Below are 23,347 nucleotides of genomic sequence, written 5' to 3'. Positions count from 1 at the left end.
TGGCAAGCATCCTCAGAGGTAGTGAGGTCTGTTGGAAATAGGAAAATTCGTTTATATATCTGTGGAATGACCAGGGTGGGACAAAGGACTCTTGTCTGCTGAAGCTAGGTGTTAATGTTTCAGCTGACCACCTTCATTAGCATTTGAAGGCCTGGCTGAGCCTGGGAAAATGTTCTGTTGAGAGGTGTTAAGATGTGCCTGGTTGTTTCCTCTCTGATGTATTGCTGTTGCAATTTTAGAGTTTTTTAATACTGGTAGCCAGATTTTGTTCATTTTCATGGTCTCTTCCTTTCTGTTGAAATTGTCCACATGCTTGTGGATTTCAATGGCTTCTCTGTGTAGTCTGACATGGTGGTTGTTGGTGTGGTCCAGCATTTCTGTGTTCTCAAATAATATGCTGTGTCCAGGCTGGTTCATCAGGTGCTCTACTATGGCCGACTTCTCTGGTTGAAGTAGTCTGCAGTGCCTTTCATGTTCCTTGATTCGTGTTTGGGCGCTGCGTTTGGTAGTCCCTATGTAGACTTGTCCACAGCTGCATGGTATACGGTAGACTCCTGCAGAGGTGAGAGGATCCCTCTTGTCCTTTGCTGAACGGTGCATTTGTTGGATTTTCTTGGTGGGTTTGTAGATTGTTTGTATGTTGTGTTTCCTCATCACCTCTCAACAGGGTATTTTCCCAGGCTCAGCCAAGCCTTCAAATGCTAATGAAGGTGATCAGTTGAAACATTCACACCTAGCTCCAGCAAGGAAGAGCTCCTTGCCCCACCCCAGCCATTCCAGATATATAAACCCATTGTCCTAATTCCAACAGACCTCACTACCTCTGAGGATGCTTGCCATAGATGCAGGCGAAACGTCAGGAGAAATGCCTCTAGAACATGGCCCTATAGCCCGAAAAACCCACAAGAACCTAGTGATTCCAGCCATGAAAGCCTTCGACAATACCATATAGTAATATCTAATACTGATATTGTACGATGCTAATATAATATATTGTATGTATATAAATCTTGTAAGCCGCTCTGAGTCCCCTTTGGGGTGAGAAGAGAGGCATATGTTCTTCCTGAACATGAGGAAGAACTTCCTGACTGTGAGAGCTGTTCAGCAGTGGAACTCTCTGCCCCAGTGTGGTGGAGGCTCCTTCTTTGGAAGCTTTTAAACAGAGGCTGGATGGCCATCTGTCAGGGGTGATTTGAATGCAATATTCCTGCTTCTTGGCAGGGGGTTGGACTGGATGGCCCATGAGGTCTCTTCCAACTCTTTGATTCTATGATATAAATGTCACAAATAAATAAATAACATAAAATAAATAGTCTGGCATGGTGGTTGTCTGAGTGGTCCAGCATTGCAGTGTCCTCAGGATGCTATGTGATGCTTCTGTGATACTATGGAGGGGAGGGAGGGCTCATTTCCCGCCTTCTTGGCCGCTTTAGGGTCTTCCTCCTCGAAAAAAAAAAGGCGGGAGAGAAAAAAGGGCGGGAGATTGAGATTGAGAGAGAAAGAAAGAAAGGGCGGTTGGGCCTCATCCCATAGATATCCCTCCGCCGGTGACGTCACTCCCCGCGCGCGCCTCGAGAAAGAAGGGCAGGAGGGGGAGAAAAGGCGCGCTTTGCCTTCACCTCTCTCTCTCTGGATATCCCTCCGCCCGTGACGTCACTCAGCCCCGCCCCCTGGCTGCTGCTGCTGCTGCTAGTTCTCCTCAGTCGCCGCCGCCGCCATCATCACCACCATGTCTCACCAGAGCAGCCTCCTCAGCTTCTTCCCCAAGTCGGGGAGTAGGCGAGGCCGGGAGAGTGACAGCGAAGACGAGGAGAGTGCTGGCAGTTCTGGAAGGCCTCCCCGGAACAAACGCGGCACCGCTAACCTCCCTCCGGCGGATTGGTGAGCCTCAGAAGGGAGAGGGAAAGAGGGAGGCTTCGGGCCTGCACTGCGAGGAGGAGAAGGAGGAGGGCGCCCCTTTTGCGGCCTAGCTTCTTCCGAAGGAAACAAGGCCGCTCCTTGAGTGATGGCGCGGAAAGGAGAGAACAATGAGGGGAAAAGGAGGGGGCGAGGCTTTCTGGGAAGGCTAGGCCTCGCTGGAAGAGGAGGAGAGAGAGGCCTAGCCTTCCCGCGTGGAGGAGGCCTGGCTTTGAGGAAGTGGGCCGGGCCTTTGGGGCAGTGGGCCGGGCCTGATCGCTGTATAGCATTGTCTTAGGCCAGGCATGGCAGCTATTGCAGCTATTGCAATGTAAATCAGCGAAAAGGTAGGAGAATAAATAATCCAAATATGTTATCGAAGGCTTTCATGCCTGTAATCATTCGCCTGCATCTGGCTGTGGATGCTTGCCATAGATGCAGGCGAAACGTCAGGAGAGGATGCTTCTAGAACAGGGGTCCTTTCACCCAGCCCTCGCTCAGGTTCTTTGTATTGTGAAAGACTTTCATGGCTGGAATCATTGTGTTGCTGTAGGCTTTTTGGGCTATATGGCCATGTTCTAGAAGCATTCTCTCCTGACAATTTCAACAGAAAGGAAGAGACCATGAAAATGAACAAAATCTGGCTACCAGTATTAAAAAAACTCTAAAATTACAACAGCAAAACAGCAGAGAGGAAACAACCAGGCACATCTTAACACCTCTCAACAAAAGATTTTCCCAGGCTCAGCCAGGCCTTCAAATGCTAATTGCTGCATAGCATTGTCTTAGGCCAGGCAGGTCAGCTGTTGCAGGTATTGCAATGTAAATCAGCGAAAAGGTAGGAGAATAAATAATCCAAATGTGTTGTCGAAGGCTTTCATGCCTGGAATCACTGGTTTGCTGTAAGTTTTTCGGGCTCTATGGCCATAGTCAAGAAGCATTCTCTCCTGACGTTTCGCCTGCATCTAGCTGTGGATGCTTGGCAATAGATGCAGGCGAAACGTCAGGAGAGGATGCTTCTAGAACAGGGGTCCTTTCACCCAGCCCTCGCTCAGGTTCTTTGTATTGTGAAAGACTTTCATTGTGTTGCTGTAGGCTTTTTGGGCTATATGGCCATGTTCTAGAAGCATTCTCTCCTGACGTTTCCTCTGCATTTATTTATTTACCTTACTTATATACCGCTGTTGTCAGCCCGAAGGCAACTCACAGCGGTTCACAACAAATACGAACAGCAAAAATTCAGTGCAACAGTATAAAAACAGTTAACAACCTAACACATTACACAATTAATAAACAGTTACTACAATACCCATTCACTGTCGTCTTGTCATCAAAAACATGTTCCAGATTCATTATCCATTGTTCCATTCCAGTGTTCATTAACCAATCATTGCACTAATTATTCGAACGTCTGCTCAAACAGCCAGGTCTTCACTTTTTTGCGGAATACCATTAGAGATGGTGCTAGTCTAATGTCCATAGGAAGGGCATTCCACAGCTGAGGGGCCACCACCGAGAAGGCCCTATCTGTCGTCCCCACCAGCCGTGCTTGAGAAGCAGGCGGGATCGAGAGCAGGGCCTCCCCGGACGATCTCCGTCCTGGTGGGTTCATAGGCAGAGATGCGGTGGGATAGGTAGCTTGGGCCGGAGCCGTTTAGGGCTTTAAAGGCCTCACCACCTGAGGATGCTTGCCATAGATGCAGGTGAAACATCAGGAGAGAATGCTTCTAAAACAGGGGTCCTCAAACTAAGGCCCAGGGGCTGGATATGGCCCTCCAAAGTCATTCACCCAGCCCTTGCTCAGGGTCAACCTAAGTCTGAAAGCACAAAACAACAACAATCCTATCTCATCAGACAAAAGCAGGGCCGCACTTCCCATTGAAATACTAATAAGCTTATTTTGTTACAATTGTTTTTCATTTTAATTATTGTATTGTTTTTAAGTGTTTTTTACACTACAGATAAGGTATGTGCAGTGTGCATAGGAATTCATTCATATCTTTTTCAAATTATAATCCGGCCCTCCAACAGTGACCTGGCCCTCTGTTCAAAATGTTTGAGGACCCCTGGTTTAACCCACTGCGCCACTTGGGAAGTTGAAGTCCAAAACACCTGGAGAGCCAAGTTTACTCTTGCTTGCTGTAGCCGATGGGGGTTGTGTGTGGTATGAGTTTAACATCCTACCCCTGAAATTTTTCAGGTATTTAAAAAACTGGTTTACTCATGAATTTCAACTGGTTAACCAAATCCCCATGCTAAGTCCATGAAAAAAAAAGAGTTCATCCAAAACTGCAAACACTATTTCTCAAACACATTTGGATACTGGGTTGCTGTAAGTTTTTTCGGGCTTTATGGCCATGTTCCAGAAGCATTGTCTCCTGATGTTTTTCTGCATGTATGGCAGGCATCTTCTGAGGTTGTGAGGTTTGTTAGAAACTAGGAAAATTAGATTTAGATATCTGTGGAATGTACACAGTGGAAGAAAGAACGCTTGTCTGTTAGAGGCAAGTGTGAATGTTGCAGTTGGCTACCTTTGATTAACATTGAATGGCCTTACATCTTCAAAGATTGGTTGCTTCTTTGTATTGTCGAAGACTTTCATGGCTGGAATCATTGAGTTGCTGTAGGTTTTTCGGGCTATATGGCCATGTTCTAGAAGGATTCTCTCCTGACGTTTCAGCTGCATCTATGACAAGCATCACCTCACAACCTGAGGATGCCTTTTACAGCCTCACTAAACTACAAACCCTAGGATTCTGCAGGACTTTTTCTCTAGTGTGATGAAGTGGTCAGACTTTATTCCATTTAATTAAAAATGAACACTAACACAATTGCAACTTTATCCTTCTTTCACCTACTATTGATGCACAGAATGCATTATAAAAAGTCCTTCTACCTATCAGTTTCAAACATCATGACTCCAGAGAAGAGTATATGAAAATATTAGGAAAATGAAATGATTATGGCCTTCTCTAACAGCAATTTATGTTGTAAGCATCTAATAACATCTATGCAATTATTGGTTGATATAAGGCAACCTTCCATAGTCAGCATGATGGATCAGTTACTGCAGTGGTTCTCAACCTGTGGGTCCCCAGGTGTCTTGGACCACAGCTCCCAGAAATCGTAGCCAGTTTATCAGCTGTTAGGATTTCGGGGGGTTGAAGCTCTTACCTTGAACATGAACCAGCATCTGAAGTGCTTTTTGTGTTCATTGTCCTAGATTTCCATGAAATGATTTTGCTTGAACTAAGAGTTTTTTCCCCTTTGTGAAGGTAAGCACACATACAGAACAAGCAGAAAAGGAAAAGTTGATTGATCACAAAAACACAAGCACCCCATCCAGCACTACTACTTTGACTCTTAGTCCCACCTCCGTCTCAAGCATGGTTGGTGGGGACAAGGCAGAGGGCCTTCTCGGTGGTGGCACCTTGGCAATGGAATTCTCTCCTCAAGGAATTAGACTGGCACCCATCCTGACCACTTTTCACAAGGACCTAAAAACATGGATGTTCCACTATGCCTATGATTAAACAGTTCACCAGATAGGTGTCCCCAACTACAATTTATTATCAGGTCCTGCACTTGATCTCTGTGTCCTGGCCTATAGATCTGTCTTTTCCAGGTCATTCTGATGATCTCTTCTGTGCCTCTCATACAAATTTCTTCTCTACTGCCTAGCAACGCTATCTCTTCCCAACTCCTTTGCGCGTTTATAATCCCTCCTACCCTCTTTTTAACCCATTCTCAAAACTTCCATATAAAATTCACATTTTTAAAATCTCAGTATCTCGACCTCTGTTTAAAACCTCCAAAGGAGGAGACTCCACCTCGCTCTGAGGCAACACATTCCACTCTCAAAGAGACCTTGCCTTCAGGAGGTTTTTCCTAATCCACACACACAAAATTTGGATCAATTGTTCCTTTTTCTTATTTCTGTAGCAGTTCCCTAACATCTTTCAGGCAACAGCTGAAGACCTTCCTTTATAAATAAGCCTTCAGCAGATAAATGTCGACTGGAGTTAATATCTCATGGGAGGTATGAAATGCAATATGGCTCAATTTGACAAGACAGCACAATAATGTATTTAGGTTTTAAATGCTTATTTATGTTTATGTTTTAGTGATTGTTTATTGTGTTCTATATTTGTGGTTTGATTCTGCTCTTGTATTGAATTTTTACTGTTTTTTAACATTCTAGAAGCCACTTTGGGTCCCTTTGTGGGAGAAAAGCAGGATATAAATAAGGACGTATTACTATTATTTATTAGAAATAGAAAACAAGCTTGCTCCCTCTCAATGTGACATTCTTTCAAATACTCAAACATGGCTATCATGTCAGCTCTCTGCCTTTTTTACTCCGAGCTGAACATATCCAGCATCCTCAGCCTTTCCTCATGGGACTTGGATTTCAAATCTTTCTCAAGTTAACAGGTGTCTGGCTTTGTTTTAAATGGCTTAGACCTAATAGTGAACCCTTACAGATGTAAGGAGGAGTGCAGTGAGCCTTTGTTATCTGCTGGGGGCTGGTTTCAGTGTGGCAGCCGTTAGGAGCAAATAAAATAATAAAGGGAAATCATAATAATTTAGAATAAAATAGAAGATTCGTGTTCCTACCTGATTCTGAAAAAGACCTTTTCTAAGAAGTTAATTTGCAAGCATGAAAAATCTGCAGATGATATTGATTGACATGGGGTCAGTGTGCTCTAGCCGATATTTGCTCTAGCCAATGTTTACATAGATGAGAAGTCAATAAGAGAAGTTTGGCAGGACAAAGAAATCAATAGTATCGACCCAAGACTTGGAACATCTAACGTCATATGGTGAGAGAGCGCCATCCTCTGACCGCTTAGTGTAAATAGCAGGCAATTTCAGGAACACTTTTATCCTAAGTAGATTCCTTCATGGTCTTCATATTAAGAATTAAGTTATAATAAAGTAATTAAGGCTGGATTGATTAGAGGAGATTGCCTTGATTAAATCTTACGTTATACGCATATAAAAGTTATAATTCAATTATAGATTTAAGGAATTGAACATATACGTGTCATCTTAGGGTAACGGGTGACAGTTGGGATAAGTTACATAATCGAGCAGATGTTTGGGGGTCACAACGTACCTGCCAAGACCTGATAAAGATGTCCTTGGCAACTATATATGGAAACACCTGTTAATGATTGTATTGTGTAAATGTCAGACTCCTTCTGTACACGTGTGGAAAGGGTGATATTCTGCTATAAAAGACCGAGGCGATTCAGACCTCAGTGGTGACAGACTTCTAATCTGTACACCCTATCTTGCTTGATAGTAAAGGCCTGAGAATCGATTGCTGTCTCCGTCCTCTTCCTTCCTGATTGTACTCTAATGATCTCGGGTAACGTATATTCTGCAACATCAGGAGCACCCCAGTGGATACCAAATCGTTGAATGCTCAAATCATGGGGGCTGTAGCTTTACAAGGTCTCAAACCTTCTCTACCAAACTCCAAATCCCAGTATCCCATAGCATCACAGCAACCCAGTGACTCTAGCCATGGAAGCCTTCGACAACACACTTTATTTATATTCCACTCTATCTCCCCAAAGGGACTCAGAGTGGATTACAACATACAGTGTTCCCTCACTTATCGTGGATGAAAATCCACGAAGTAGGGACTATATATACCTACACACACACACACATATATATATATATATACACATACATACATACATACACACAAGCGAACTGCGAAACAGCAAGGGAACACTGCACAGATATGCAAACATTCAGTGCCTTTAATACAGTGAAATAACAATGACACACAAATACCCAAACAAAGGTAGTCTTCCCCTTTCATCTCTGGCTTCTGGAGGTGGGACTCAACTCTGGCCGTGGAGAGGTGTTCTTTTTTTCTTTTCTAAGCTGAGGAGCCTGTTGTCCATAGACACCTCCTATTACGTTTCCGCCGAAGTGGTACATGTTGATCTCACATTTGCATATCTTCGAACTGCTATGTTGGCAGGCGCTAGGATTAACAGTGGGAGCTCACCCTGACCTGCGGATTTGAACTGCCAACCTTCAGGTCAGCAGTTCAGCAGCACAAGTGTTTAGCTCATTGCGCCAACCATGCCCCCCATTATGATTATGATGATATAAATGTGAAATTTGTCTGTATCTGTTTGTATCACAAAGGCTTTTGCTAGGTGAAGTGGCCTACTGTGATGTCATTGGTCTGACTGTTTCTAGGTGAAGTGGTCTGTGTGATGCCACTGGGAAGGAAAGGTGACGTGTTTCAGGGGAAGGGAGGAAGGAAGGATGGAGCAACAAAAAGACAGCCCACCTTTGCCAGAGTGTTGCCATGGAAACATTGTGAGATAGGCTTTTTCAGATCTAGAGAAGAGTTGATGCACAGTGCCCCAATATCTCTATTTTGTTCCACTCCATCAGACACTATATCAGTGCTTCTCAACCTGTAGGTCCCCAGATGTTTTGGCCTTCAACTCCCAGAAATCCTAAAACTGATAAACTAGCTGGGATTTCTGGGAGTTGTAGGCCAAAACACCTGGGGACCCACAGGTTGAGAACCACTGCACTATATGATTAAAGTTCCATTCAGTTTTGATGCCATGTCTTTCGCTCTGGGATTTTCCAATCAGCAACTGTGCAGCAGTGCTTACGAAGTAGAAAGTAATTCTGTACACATTCAAAGGCATTTTATTTGTATAGTATCAATATAATTGCCACTTGTTAAATGTTGTTGAAAAACAAACATTACTTTTCACAGATGATGAGTGTGGAATACATTTTCTCTCCTTTTATAGTGACTTCTGTGAATATTCACCTGGTGATTTAGTTTGGGCCAAACTTGAAGGATACCCATGGTGGCCATCTCTTGTGTACAAGCATCCAGCAGACGGAACACTTTTCCGGGGGAGAGGAAGAGCATCTCGCATCCATGTGCAATTTTTTGATGATGACCCATCAAGGGGCTGGGTTAGCCTTAGATACCTAAGACCATATGCAGGTAAGAAGTATGAATGGCAGCTGACTAATTACCAGTAATTACTGTACATTTTTTCTCAATTTGGCACTGATGCTTGAGATGGAGGGTATTTCTTTCTTTGGTATCATCCAGGACCTGTTCCTAATTTCACATCCTGTGTATCAGTTAAAGATTAGTAGGACTATTTTAGAAGTTCGTCTTGGAACTTTTTTGGCACTTCAGTTTTTGGAGCTAGTATGGTAGAGTGGTTTGAGTGTTGGACTGCAATTCTGAAGACTAGGGTTCAAATTGCCGCTTGGCCGTGGAAACCCACTGGGTGATCTTGGGCAAGTCATGTTCTCTCCATCTTAGAGAAAGGTGAATCCTTTTGAACAAAACTTGCTGTTGTAGTCCACCCTTTGATTGTGCCTGTACCTGATCTCACTGGGGATTGTGGGCATGTTAGGCAGCCTGATGATGACAGTGGGGTTTCTGGGCCTGCAGATCAGCAAGAGAATCAGGAGATTTTAAGCCCCGAGAATGAGAGCTCTGTGTCCAAGGGAGGCAACATCCCAGAAAGGCAGTTTCCCTGGAGGTGCAAGGTCAGAGGCAGAAATGAGCTCAGAGGAGGAAGATGGAAGGGAGGAAGATACAACTCCAGGTGGACGAGCTAATGAGCAAGAGTTAGATAGAAGATTAATGTTCCGTTAACATAGGGTATCTCCTGAAGCCGTGTGAAGGTCATCTCGCCTATTAACAAATGTTTTGAAATGGTGTGGTTTTCTGTCTTTATTAGAAAGGCCAGCAGAGAATTCCCTCAGTCCAGACAATGCTGATTTTGGAGCCAAGTCAAGTCTTCCAAGGGTTTTTTAGTTTCAGGTTTCCTTGTTTTCACGCTTTCTGATTCCTTGTTTCAAGTTCCTGCGGACCGTTCTTGTGTTGAATGTTTGGACTTTGCCTGCTTTTGTATTCTTGGGTATTGATGCATTTCATGTACTCTGAACTTTGAGGATTATTCCTGTTTTTGGACATCGATTTTTACACTATTTTGCTGGATTGCTTTTTATATGTATTCAGTGAACTGCTTTGCTATTTTGTCTTGAACTAGATTATGTGTTAAGTACAGAGATGATTCCCAGCCTTGGAGTGCAACACTTGCCAAGAAAACCCAGTGATAGGTTTGCCTTCAGGTTTCATTGGTTAGAAATGACTAGAAGCCACCCAGCAACAGTAGTAGCAATAGTTAACAACTCTTAGGAGGCAGGGGAATAAATGTAATATGTGTAAGTGTGCTTAAATTGTAGGATTTCTTGTATGTTAAGAACGCAGACTGTGATCCCAACTGGCCTTTTTTCGACTTCTAATTTGTCATTCCTTTGGTCTTACAGGTTCTAGTGGCAGAGATACCCAGAGGGGAGGTATGTTTTACAGTTCAAAACGTGAGATTAAGAGAGCAATGGAACTGGCAGATGCTGCTATGGAAAAAGATAAAAGTGAGCGACTTGAACTGGCAGTGTGTGACAAACCTTCCGAAAGTGAGGAGGATGAAGATGAGATGGAGGTATCTCTAAAATCTCATTTTCCAGATAACATAACAATGGCCTTACAAGAACTGTGCTGGCTTCTTGTTTGCTTAATTCCAGGGGGTGATCTTAACCTACAAAGTCTGAAATGGCTTGGGGCCAGGGTAGTTGAACAGCTAGCTCCTCTCATAGGAACCTGGCCGAAACTTGTGATCTGTCTCCCAAGGGAGGCCAGACCCTTTTAAGTTTTAGGTGGGCAATGAAGACAGTGCTATTTCATTGGATCTTTGGCTTAAAATCTGGCTATCTGCCTTGGTTTTTATTAAAATGATTTCTAGAGCATTTTTAAAAAGCTGTATTAAACACCATTAAAGATATCAAGGTGCGTCTTTTTGCTGGCAGATGTTCAACAGTATTGGGCTAGAATGAACTTAATATGCTGTTTACCATTCTTGAATCCAGCTGCCGCTGTGCCATAAAATCCTGGATCTGGCCGTTTAAAGATAATAAGGCCAGGACTTGATTTGTATTAATCTATAGTTTATATAAGCAACTAGTGATATTTTTTGCCTGGGGTGTGACTTGCAGCCTGAAAATATTCAGTTACAGACAGCACTTAAAACCTTTTTGTTGTTGCGCTTTTTCCACTCTTTCTTAGGTGAGCGATGATGGTGATGAATTTTCTGCAGCAAAGGGTGCAAAACATAGAAATAAAAGAACAGTTGCACGACCACGGCATCATGTCAAAGCCAAGAAGAGAAAGCTTAATGATCCAGATAGCGATAACGAGGGTTCAGACATGGAGTTTAAGCCTGATGAAGCGAGCAGTGAAGAAAATAGTCCCGGAAGAGGTGAAAGTGAAACTTCTGACACGGAGTTCAATCCGGAAAAGAAAAAGAAACATCATTTTAAAGTCTCTCCTAAACCATTCATTAAGCCAACACAGGAAAAGGAATACAGGCTTCCCCAGAAGGAAATTCCTAAAAATGACACTCTTGATACTTCCACCAGAGAGGTTAATCTTTCTTGTGAGATTATGTATAAATTAGCAAGTTTTGCAGCTCCTGACTGTTACGATTATCGTCCAAATATTAATGGAGGAGGAGAAGATGGTAGTCCATCTGTGTGGGAACATGATAAAATTGAGTGGCTCAAAGATGGTAAAAGGAAAGATGCTAATAGGAGGCGTCAGAATGATCCAGATTATGACCCAAGTACTATTTTTGTGCCAGAGGACTACCTTAAGAACTGTACCCCAGGAATGCGGAAATGGTGGGAGTTGAAGAGTCAGTACTTTGACTGTGTTCTCTTTTATAAAGTTGGAAAGTTCTATGAGTTGTATCACATGGATGCTGTGATTGGGGTTAGCAAGCTTGGACTGTCGTTCATGAAAGGCACTTGGGCTCACTCGGGCTTCCCAGAAATAGCCTATGACAGGTTCTCCAATATCCTAGTTCAGAAAGGTTACAAAGTTGTCCGCATTGAGCAGATGGAGACTCCAGAGATGATGGAAGCCCGCTGTAAATCCATGGCTCACCCGACAAAATACGATAGAGTTGTGCACCGAGAAGTATGCAGGATCATTTCTAAAGGGACACAGACCTACAGTATTCTGGATGGTGACTTTTCAGAGACCCACAGCAAATACCTCCTTTGTATAAAAGAAAAATGTGACGATTCTGCTGGCCTCCATTGTACCTATGGAGTATGTTTTGTTGATACAACAGTTGGAAAGTTCTACTTGGGTCAGTTCCAGGATGACCGCCATTGCTCACGGTTGAGAACTCTTTTGGCTCATTATCCTCCTGTGCAGATCCTCTTTGAACGGGGGAATCCCTCAGGAGAAACACAGAAGGTATTGAAAAGTTTGCTTCCTTCTTCTGTTCAAGAAGGCTTGATTGCAGGCTCTCAGTTCTGGAAGGCATCTAAAACATTAAAAACTCTCATTGAGGAAGACTACTTCCAGGACAAGGAAAATCCAAATAGTGGGGTAGTTCTGCCTCCAGTAATCAAATCCATGACAGCAGAAAGTGACTCATTAGGACTTACTCCTGGGGAAAACAGTGAGCTTGCTTTGTCTGCACTTGGTTGTTGCATTTACTACCTGAAAAAATGTATTATTGACAAGGATATTTTATCAATGGCAAAATTTGAAGAATATGTTCCTGTGGACATTGATATTGGAAAAGAAATAAAGACTAGCAGCATATTTACTAAAACAAACCAAAGAATGGTGCTGGATGGCGTGACTCTAGCAAACCTGGAAATATTGGAGAATGCCACTGGTTCACCGGAAGGCACATTGCTGGAAAGGATTGACACATGCTGTACACCATTTGGGAAGAGGCTCCTGAAGCAGTGGCTCTGTGCACCGTTGTGTAATCCTTCTGCTATCAACGACCGCCTGGAGGCAGTTGAAAATCTTTTGGCAGAAGCTGCCAGAGTGTCTGAAATCCGGGACCATCTTAAAAAGCTCCCAGACCTTGAGAGGCTTCTCAGCAAAATCCACAGCATTGGTTTTTCACTTAAGAACCCCAGTCACCCAGATAACAGGGCCGTTATGTATGAGGAAGGCAGATATAGCAAGAAGAAAATACTTGACTTCTTGAGTGCCTTAGAAGGATTTAAAGTTGTAGTTGAAATAATCTCGATTTTGGAAGATGTTATTGATAGTTTTACGTCCAAAACATTGAGACAGACAGTGATGCTCAAATCTAAAAACCCAGAAGGCCGTTTCCCAGATCTAACTGAGGAACTCAAGAGGTGGGATGCTGCCTTTGATCATACTACTGCACGTAAGACAGGTGTGATTAATCCAAAACCTGGCTTTGACTCAGACTATGATAAAGCAGTAGAGGATATAACGGACATTGAGGAGTACCTTCGCCAGTATTTGGAAGAGCAGCGCAAACGGCTTGGGATCAGAGCCATGATGTATTGGGGAGCAGGCAAAAACCGCTATCAAATTGAGATTGCTGAAACTGCAGTTCCCCGGGATTTACCTAATGACTATGTGTTGAAGTCAAGCAGAAAAGGGTACAAGCGTTATTGGACCAAAGATACAGAGAAGATGCTGAACAAGATAGTCAACGCTGAAGAGCGGAGGGATGCAGCACAGAAAGCTTGTATGAAAAGGTTATTCTATGACTTTGATAAAAACAGCAGAGATTGGCAAGCAGCAGTAGAATGCATTGCAGTTTTAGGTATGCATTCTTCTATTGTTGCATGTAACAAGTTCGCATTTCATGCTTGATTCATTTTAGTACCTTGTTTATGTGCTTATGTGTATTATGGGAAGGGTGGCAAACTGGTAAACAGTAGAATAAACCATAAAATCTTGGAAGGTTACACAAGGGCACTCTAGTCTAACCCCTCCCCATCATGCAGGAAAGGGGCCCACAAAAAAACCAATTTTATTTGATCAGTCAGGCACCTTTTTGGAAAAAAAAATGGCTTACAGCATTATCTGTTAAGGAAACGATTAATATTCTACAGTTGTGTTGAATTTCATTTGTGTAATGTATGTGTGCTCTGTAACAGAAATCTTTCCTAGTAGTTTGTGGCCACTTATAAACAAAAGTTAAGGCTATGTGACACCATTTTAAATCTTTAAAATGCCTGCTTGAAAAATAGATTCCTGCCTCAGAAGAAGATGCTTTGGCCAAAATCACTGAGGTGATGCTTGCCCATCCATTGCAGTTGCAGCAGAATTCCTTGGTGTGTACTGCAAATATAGAATGCTAGGAAAGGACCTCTTTAGCCATAGTAATTCATCAGGGCTAAAATAAGAAATGTTCAAAATGACAAAGGATAAATATACACATGTGTGACGTGAATGCCTTCAAGTTGACTAGGATGGCCATGCATTTTATGAGGTTTTCTTAAACAAGGAATCATCAGATGTCGAATGCTTTCATGGCTGGAATCACTGGGTTGCTCTGAGTTTTCCAGGCTCTATGGCCATGTTCCAGAAGCATTCTCTCCTGACGTTTCAGCCACATCTATGGCAGGCATCTGAGGATGCATGCCCCTCAGCCGCTCAAGTTCTGAGGATGCCTGCCATAGATGTGGGCGAAACGTCAGGAGAGAATGCTTCTGAAACATGGCCATACAGCACAGAAAACTCAAAGCAACACAATAATCTGATGGTTTTGCCAGTTCCTTCCTCTGAAATACACTTTTTTTTTTTGGCAGTCTCCCATCCAAGCACATGAATACACATGTATAGATAGATAAATACAGTAGAGTCTTGCTTATCCAACATAAAGGGGTCGGCAAAACATTGAATATGTGAAAATGTTGGATAATAAGGAGTGATTAAGGAAAAGCCTATTAAACATCAAATTACAATATGATTTTACAAATTAAGCACCAAAACATCATGTTTTACAACAAATTGACCGAAAAAGCAGTTAAATGCACAGTAACGTTATATAGTAATTGCTATATCTACGAATTTAGCACCAAAACATCTCAGTGTATTGAAACAGCTGTGAGTCTGGGTGAGAGGCAGACTGCGTTGAATAATACAAAACGTTGGATGAGCTTAGGTTGGATAAGCAAGACTCTACTGTAGATAGTAAGATAGATAGATATCAGGACAGATATTTTTTTCCATTTCATATTTAAAAGAAATGTCCATATCACAAATCACGTTAATCTCCATGATATTCCTATGTAAGCAATAGCAGTGACATGAAAGCACAATCTGTATATGGGCATAAAATACTGGTCTGATTTCTGGAGATGCTTAATAATTCAGCATAGAGCTGTCTTCCTTTTTCAACAATGTGTTAAAATTCTGTTCTTTTGGTGATAGGAATTTGAATTTACCACTCAACTTTAATTTTATTAGATCAGAGAATTGGGAATTATTTCAAATTAAATATGTTTCAAGCTTCAATTTCAGTTGTGCTTTATTAGTATTTATTAATATAGTTGAGTGGAACAGTATTAACCCCTGCAAAATCTTTGAATTCCTCTGTTGGCTTAGAGGGCAGAACTGGATATCTTGAGATTGAAGATTGAGCTTTGCATAGAGGATTTGGTTTTCTAACTAAGAAGGAACCCAGGAAGCAGAAATCCTAACTTACTGATCTTTTATTTTGCTTTCATAGATGTCTTGCAGTGCCTTGCCCATCATAGTCAGGGATGTGATGGACCAGTGTGCCGACCTATAATCTTGCTGCCAGATGAAAAAACACCACCATTTTTGGAACTTGAAAATTCCCGCCATCCATGCATCACAAAAACGTTTTTTGGGGATGACTTCATCCCAAATGATATCTTCATAGGGGTAGAGGATGGCAAGGGGAACTCTGAGACGAAGGCACCGTGCATTCTAGTGACTGGGCCAAACATGGGAGGAAAGTCTACACTCATGAGACAGGTGATTGTAGAACAATATGCAGCATACTTTACATTCTTAACAAACTAGTCATTTACCCATATAAACTGACTGCAAATTTTTGAGGTGGTTAAGATATTCTTCTCCACATTGATAAATTGTGGTGCAACATGTCAATTAAGAGTAGTTGCTGTTTTGATTTAGATTGCATAAATGGAGTAGCAATGGGGATGAAGGTTAAATGATTCATGTTCAGGTAGTTGGAACTAGATGATCTTCTGGACCCTTCTGCAGATAAAGAGATCTATGTTTTTAAAGAAAACATGTATGTTCCAGGTATACATTATAAGAAAAAAATATTACAGTTGAGAAATGCTTTTAGAAATGCAATTAAAATGTGGTTACACCTAAAATTACTGAGATTCCCCTGTTCTACCTGCATTCTGTTGGAATAAGCATGCAGTGAAAATTGGTGTATACATTGCATGGGTTGCTTATCTTACAAGCCTACTTATTATGATAGGTGCCAGAAGGAGAAAAGGAGCAAACAAGGTGGTCCATGCCAACAATGCCTTGGACACTTAAGTTTGCATACATTGTGCCATCGGAAAACCCAGATGTCACTATTTTAGCCCCCTTGCGGATGATTTTGGATTGTTTAGGATAAAGAATTCTGAACCTGCATTTCTTTCTTGTCTTTCTTACTTTTGGAAGAATCAAGTGAAGATAGTTCCCTAATGACGGTTGGCTTTGTTGCTTTGCAGGCTGGACTGTTGGTAATAATGGCCCAGTTGGGATGTTTTGTGCCAGCTGAATCTTGCAAGCTCACTCCTGTTGATAGAGTCTTCACCAGATTAGGGGCTTCAGACAGAATTATGTCAGGTGAGTTTTGAGCGTTTTTTTTTTTTTAAAGTAATACTAAAGCAGGGTACTCTCGCCAATACAAGATAATAATGGCTTAATACACAAATTTTATTATGCTTTTGTTTTCAAACTGGATCTGCTTCAAAAACATTCAGAGAAAATGCCCTCTCCCCCTAAACAGTTCATTTTTCTTGAAAACATTTCCTTAAATCAGTAGGTGTATTAGTATTTCTGTAAGGTGGGGGGATGATCCCCTGTTGTCTTGTGTCGTTGGATGGAAAATTCAAGGAGATAGCTCTTGCAGAAAGAAGAAGAGGGCTGCTCCAAGTCAAGCAATCAGTAGAGGGAGAGAAAGGGGGGCTGAAAGAATACATCCAAGAGCCAGCATTGAAAGAAGTCTGTAAGGCTGAGATGCTGAAATAAAAAAAAATCAAAAGAAGAGTGCGGTGGCTAAGCAAGCCACTCCATGGACAGTATTTTAAGAACACTGAAGGAAAGGTCTAAAGCTAGAAAAGGATGGGAGTGGCTTAGAAGGAAAACTCCAAATAAGGAAACTGAAGGCCTAATTTTTGCTGCATGAGAGCAATCCTTATGAATAAATGCAATAAAAACAAGAATTAAAAACTTCTACAATGACCCAAAGTGTTGTTTATACGGAAAGAGTGATGAGACAGTGGAGCACCTAATTTGCAATTGCAAGAAAATAGCCCAGATTGACAGTATTAAACATCACAACAGGCTAGCAGCAATGGTGCACAGGAACCTTTGCAAGAAGTATGACCTACCTCGCAGTAAAACCTGGTATGAGCACAAGCTGGAAAAAATGAAGAAGCAAAAATACTCTGGGATTTTAGAATCTGAACAGAGAAACATTTGCCACATAACACACCAGATATAACGGTTGTGGAAAAGAAGCCTGTTTTTATTGTAGACATTGCAGGAGATAGTAGAGGACAAAGAGCTGAAAAAGATCATGAAATACAAGGACTTACAAATTGAAATTGGATGACTGTGACAAAAGAGAACAAGAGTGGTACCAATAGTGGTTGGTGCTCTTGGAGGCATCAAAAGAAACCTCGAAAAGCACTTGAAAAGCCTTAATTTGGACAGAACATCAATCCACATGCTGCAGAAGGCAGAACTTCTCAGAACTCCGCATATTCTACGCAAATACCTCTAATATCCTAAGCCCTTGGAAAACCCCCATATTCAGGTACTAATCCCGGACACTTGGACATAATGTGCATGCGTGCGGTATATACTTGTAATAATAAAATAATAATAAACAAACCAGGGCCCTACAGCTACAGTCAGCCGGCAGGGCTCCTATAGGCTAGTGATGATGGGGCCTGTGTTCCAAGCCATTTGAGACACACTAGAGGTCTGTTCCTGGATAAGGTTTTCCATAAGCTACAGGAGGTTTGACTACTATGAGTCTTTGGAAGGATTGTGCTCATGACTGTGCTTCCTTCACCAGGGGAAAGCACATTCTTTGTGGAGCTGAGTGAGACCTCCAGTGTGCTACGACATGCGACAGAACATTCCTTTGTTCTCATGGATGAATTAGGTATGTGGGGTGATGATGCAGAAAGAATGTTATGATCAAGCTAGACCATTGATGGCATCTGTTTCTATCTACCACATTAATAAGTAATGATAGGGCATTATATGTACCAGCCTTTCATTTAAATTGGCCAGTATACGTGCATTGACACCAGCACAGCCCATGTGTGGACTGCTGATCTATGGTATAAACAGCATGCAAAAGAGGTGGGGATCCAGTTTTAAATATATGTGGTGGCATGATAGTTGGACTTGCCAGGACAGCGTAGGTGATGTAGTATTATAACATTAGTCAGTGTGTCTTCATCAAACCAATCTGCTAGTCCAGAGCTGTAGGAATAAAACAATTCTTACTCAAGAAATTTGCGCCCCTGCCCTTTATTTACAACTCAAGCAGGAAATATGTATGGATTTCATTTTATTGCCTAAATGGTTTAGTTGACTTATTGTGAACTGAGTTTGCTTCCTTCTGCCTACAATTTGTTTCTAGTAGCAATGCATTCCTGTTAGGAATTAGGCTGACCATCCAGGAATGATAGCAAACACAAGTTGTGAGGCTCAGGTTATTTATGTCCCTTCCAACCTCAAGAAAGCTACTGTTAAAAATGCTGAATTTTATTTTTGAAATGTGTATATATATTAGGAAGAAATTCAATGTGATCCCAAGATGATAATCAGGTATTACAGAGTATGGGAAGAAAACATTTAATCTCATTATGTCCTGGCAGTACAGCCAGTAGTGAAGAATTCTGGAAGTTTCAGTGCAACAATCCAATCCCTGCTTTTCTATGCACCCTTTCCTTTCACATTCCAGGTGACAGGAGTGTGGGATCATCCTAAATCATAAGAGTGTGAATTGTAATGCTTCCTTGCATGTTTGACAGCTTATATCAGTATTCTCTATTTAACTCCCAATAAAAATATTTTAAAAAATATTAAATAATTTATTATTTATTGACCATAGCAAAAACACCGGATATTTAGAATTGGTTTGGATCCACCCCTTTAAGCTGTAATTGTTCATTCTAGCTATAAAATGGATGGTTTATACCAGGCGTGGGCAAACTTGGCCCCTGCAGGTATTTTGGATTTCAACTCCCACAATCCCTAACAGCCTCAGGCCCTTTCCATTACCCCTTCAGCCGCTTAAGCGGCTGCAGGGGCCAAGTTTGCCCATACCTGGTTTATACTCTAGGTAGTGTTGATGGTTAAGTATTTAGTAATATAGATTTAAGTCTTTAGTAATATAGCACTCTTCAAGTGGCTTTTAGGAAGATATTCAGAAATTTGTTAAGGTCAAATTACTGCAAGTCATGAACTGTCTCTTGCAATAGTTCTGATGTCTTAGATTTTACTCAGTTCTCTCTCGATTTTCAGGTCGAGGTACAGCTACATTTGATGGAACCGCCATTGCAAATGCGGTTGTCAAAGAACTTTCAGAGAACATAAGATGCCGCGCCATGTTTTCAACACATTACCATTCTTTAGTAGAGGACTATGCCAGCTGTCCCTTTGTGCAGTTGGGACACATGGTACATGCTCTTTTTTTTACTTGTGATGTTGGCTTACTGGTTATAACGTCATGCATTGTGTAGGATCTGCAGAGTTTCAACTAAAGAGCCCGATTTCCTCCCAAGTGCAGAGTTCTGCTAAACATTTTCTCTGATTAGGTTTCTGAGCACACTTTGCAAACTTTACCAAGGAAAGTTAATTTAACTCTTACAATGAGATCTTGCAACTATCATACTGTGGATGCTTTACATGACATGAAACAGATTCCCAGTCCTCCTACTACCTCCCCTTTTTTTGTGTGTAGGCATTTTTGCAATCATACTCTAATCAGTTGCTTCCTAAAATAATGAAATACAGTCAACTCTCCAGTTTTGCAGATTGTATATTCTTAGATGCTAAGTCCTCCAGCACAAGTCTATGGTTGGTTTATTTTATCTATTTATTAATCAGTTTAATATACCGCCACTCTCTGAAGGCTCGGAACGGTTTACAATATACATATACGATGTATATGTATATTTACACCAGATGTTGACCATATGTGGAGGATCCAGACCAGGCCTGCACAGTCTGTGGCCCTCCAGGTATTTGAGACTTCAGCCCCCAGAATTCCTGATCATTAGACAAGCTGGCCAGGGCTTCTGGAAGTTGAAGTCCCAAGCACCTTGAGGGCCACAGGTCTGGTCTAGGCTCTAGAGCAGAGCTTTCCAAACTGTGACACCTGTAGTCCACATGTGTCATACAAAAAATGTTTCCTGCCGTCACAGGAGCATCTAGGCCAGTCCTCTTCAGCCAGGCAAGAAGACACAGTCAAAGTGTTCCCTCCTGACAGCCATCCAGCTTCAGTTCAAAAACCTAAGGAGACTCCACTGGACTCCTGTGGAGTTTATACTTCACTAGAGACCTGCATAGTGCTCCTGGTCCGACCCCTTTCAGCTAGACAGGAATGCACAAAGCACCTCTGAATGGCCATCCAGCCTATTTAATATACCTCCAGAAATTTAACACTACAGACATAAAGTGCTGGTGTTATTCCAGCCTAGGTACCATTATAACTTTTATAATTTGCACAGTTTGTTGATTAAGTGCAATAATTATCACTAAAATGGATCCGTTTCTAATTAAGGCAAGAAATTGTTGACAATGTTTGTGGTGGAGGTTATAGAGGAAACTACACATAAGCATAATGGGGGAAATACCAAACCTTGTTTACACAGTAGGGGTTATGTAAAATTTATCCTCCCTCTCTATATATATTGTATGGAACTCTTATAAGTGGTTGGCTTAAGCTCTGGTTTGCTATTCATACTGAATGATTGTGTCATGAAATGATGTGTATCTGAAAAGTGTGGCAACAACACAAAATGTTTAGAAAGGTCTTCTCTATAGAGAACAGTAGGTCGTCTGGGGCAGTTTTATGGCCACCCCCCCCCCCTTTTTTTTAAACTTTTTTTCTACTTTCATAGGGGCCCTGTGACCATAATCCCAGCAAATGTGGCATACAGGTTGTAATGTTGTTTCATTGCTGTTTGTCATTTGTATTTATTATGTGCATTTCAGTACACTTATTTGGGAGTTCTGGAGTAAAAGTACGTTTTGTATTTAAGATGAGGTTTGAAGGGGGTGGCGTTTAATACAGGGTGGCCAGCTATTTGAATCTAAAAAATGTTTTTAAAAGTTCACTGATGTTACTTTGTAGCCAGTCAGTAAACAAGTCAGGTGGGTAAAGGAATAGGTTTGAATGAACTAATAGAAGTCTTCTCTTTTCTTAGGCATGTATGGTGGAAAATGAGAGTGAGGATCCTAGTCAAGAAACCATCACCTTCCTCTACAAATTTATTAAAGGGGCTTGCCCCAAAAGCTATGGCTTTAATGCTGCAAAGCTTGCTGACATTCCAGACGAAATTATTCAGAAGGGTCATAAAAAAGCAAAAGAATTTGAAAGAATTACTCATTCATTAAAAGCGTTTCGGTAAGTTTTGTTAATGGTTCGATGGTTAAATTTTTCTTTAACAGAATAGTTTTTTTCAAATCACTTAATTTGCCCTGTAGGAGATTACACAGAGTAACTTATTTCTGTTGTGCTGGTTGTACACTTCATTAGGTTGGTGGGTAAGCATGTTCATTACAAGGTGCTGATGTGTTTTGATGTTTAAAAGCAGCAAGTTCTGCTTTTGATGATAGTTTTACACAGTTTTTATAAGTCTCTTGAACAAGTACATGTTTCTTTTTTTCCCAGGAACCTTTGTCGGATAGCCGATGGCGCACCGTTAATGAAAGAGGATCTTAAGAAGAGTCTGCTTCACGTTTGAGAAACCTTGTATAGTTTCTACCGCTGTTTTGGTAGCCAGTATGCAGACAACACAGTGATCTAATAAACTTTATTTTTTAAAAATGACCATTTTCCATTGTCTTTCCTAGGAAATTAAACCCTTTTAATTCTTACCTACCCTCTACATAATGGTTATTGAATACTCCACAATATATTAAGTCTAGATGTTATGGTACATGCATACACTTTCAGGCTGTTGATTACCCACTGTCACCAATACACATAAATGGAAAAAAGCTATGAAACTGTATAGGGCCATCTATATACTTTGTCATCTTCATTAGAGCAGGAAATTGCAATTTTCAGCAGTTCAGAAGAGTAATGTTGAAACTGTTCAATAAAACTGTGAACAGAGTAAAATACAGGATTGTTTGGGGAGATTCTTACAGTGTACTTTAAAACATAGTAAAACTTCAATTTTCAAACTGCTGCCTGTGTACTTTGTTTTATAGTGCATTCTCTCCCAAGATGTCTCATTTGTAAAACATTGGGTTTTTTGAAGGTGATGTAATAAAGATCATGAGGGAAGGGGGGCGGGGCAGGGAAAGTTCTAACTGCAAAGGATACCAGAAAAATTGCTGGATATAATTTAAGATTAGTGTTCTCTTTCATAGAAAGAACGTACATACTGGGACATGAGTACAGTTACAGCAAGTCTAGGTGTGCTAACAAAACAGGACACATTCAAGTACAATAAGATTTGCTTGAAATTAAAAACTACATGAGATTAAAGCATTAAAATCATCTCAATCTGAATAAATGTTAAAAAAAATCAAAATAAATGCAGAAGTGCTAGCTCACATTTTTACCATATTACAAAAAGCAATTGGTACCCATGTCCATAAAGGCAGCAACAAAGACTGCTGCTCGTCTACAGAATAGTACTACTGCAAATGGGACTGAGTTTCAATGCTACTTGTAGAAACACCAGCCTTTGGGAAGTTGGTATCTGTACAAAGATGCAGCTTATTTTCTTCACATCTGTCCCTTAGTCTTTGTTTTACACAGTAATGCTGAAACGCCCAGTTCTGTTATCCTGAGTCAACATATTGCCACTTTCTTTTTGGTAGGTTGAGCTCCATAGTGTCACCACTTTACACATCCATTTTAAAGTCTCTCTGCAGAAATGGGCAAGAATAACTTCCTCAAAAAACAAAATTAACAGTTATGATAGAATGGCAGGACTTTTTTTCTCAAAGTAATTCAGTTGTGCTGCAGTGTATTAGATTCTATAGGAGGAGCAGAGTCATATAGTGTATCTGTATCATGTGTTGGTTCTCCGGCTAGTGTACAAGGATTGGACAGTGTTCCAGCACCACAGTCGCAGAAAAACCTGGAAGAGAGAA

General features: G+C 41.4%; 2 protein-coding genes across 3 annotated transcripts in view; one reads left to right on the top strand and one right to left on the bottom strand.

Annotated features, from left to right (window-relative positions):
- The first annotated feature begins 1,652 nt into the window (after positions 1-1,652).
- MSH6 (mutS homolog 6) lies at positions 1,653-22,067 on the top strand. Its single transcript, XM_060754543.2, has 10 exons — positions 1,653-1,881; positions 8,700-8,902; positions 10,249-10,421; positions 11,042-13,586; positions 15,501-15,772; positions 16,495-16,612; positions 18,072-18,161; positions 19,535-19,689; positions 21,442-21,641; positions 21,909-22,067. Exons 1-10 carry the CDS (start codon positions 1,730-1,732, stop codon positions 21,979-21,981), a joined length of 3,981 nt encoding a protein of 1,326 aa, XP_060610526.2. The 5' UTR covers positions 1,653-1,729; the 3' UTR covers positions 21,982-22,067.
- FBXO11 (F-box protein 11) overlaps positions 22,037-23,347 on the bottom strand; it is a 76,871-nt gene continuing 75,560 nt past the window's right edge. For both annotated transcript variants that reach the window (XM_060754544.2, XM_060754545.2), the window contains exon 23: positions 22,037-23,334. In XM_060754544.2, coding sequence (XP_060610527.2) covers positions 23,205-23,334 — 130 coding nt within the window. In that variant the 3' untranslated portion in view covers positions 22,037-23,204. The remainder of the gene's footprint in view (positions 23,335-23,347) is intronic.

The sequence above is a fragment of the Anolis sagrei genome, chromosome 1 (assembly GCF_037176765.1).
Source record: "Anolis sagrei isolate rAnoSag1 chromosome 1, rAnoSag1.mat, whole genome shotgun sequence".
Lineage (NCBI taxonomy): Eukaryota > Metazoa > Chordata > Lepidosauria > Squamata > Dactyloidae > Anolis > Anolis sagrei.
The sequence above is the reverse complement of the archived record's forward strand: the minus strand, read 5'-3'. Positions and strand labels throughout refer to the sequence as shown.

What these genes read in the sequence shown, in the direction of transcription:
- MSH6 (XM_060754543.2), top strand. Translation starts at nt 1,730, where the DNA reads ATGTCTCACCAGAGCAGCCTCCTCAGCTTCTTCCCCAAGTCGGGGAGT. An exon ending in AGTCTACACTCATGAGACAG is followed by an intron (nt 15,773 to 16,494) that starts GTGATTGTAGAA and finishes GTTGCTTTGCAG; the next exon opens with GCTGGACTGTTGGTAATAAT. An exon ending in CATTCATTAAAAGCGTTTCG is followed by an intron (nt 21,642 to 21,908) that starts GTAAGTTTTGTT and finishes TTTTTTTCCCAG; the next exon opens with GAACCTTTGTCGGATAGCCG.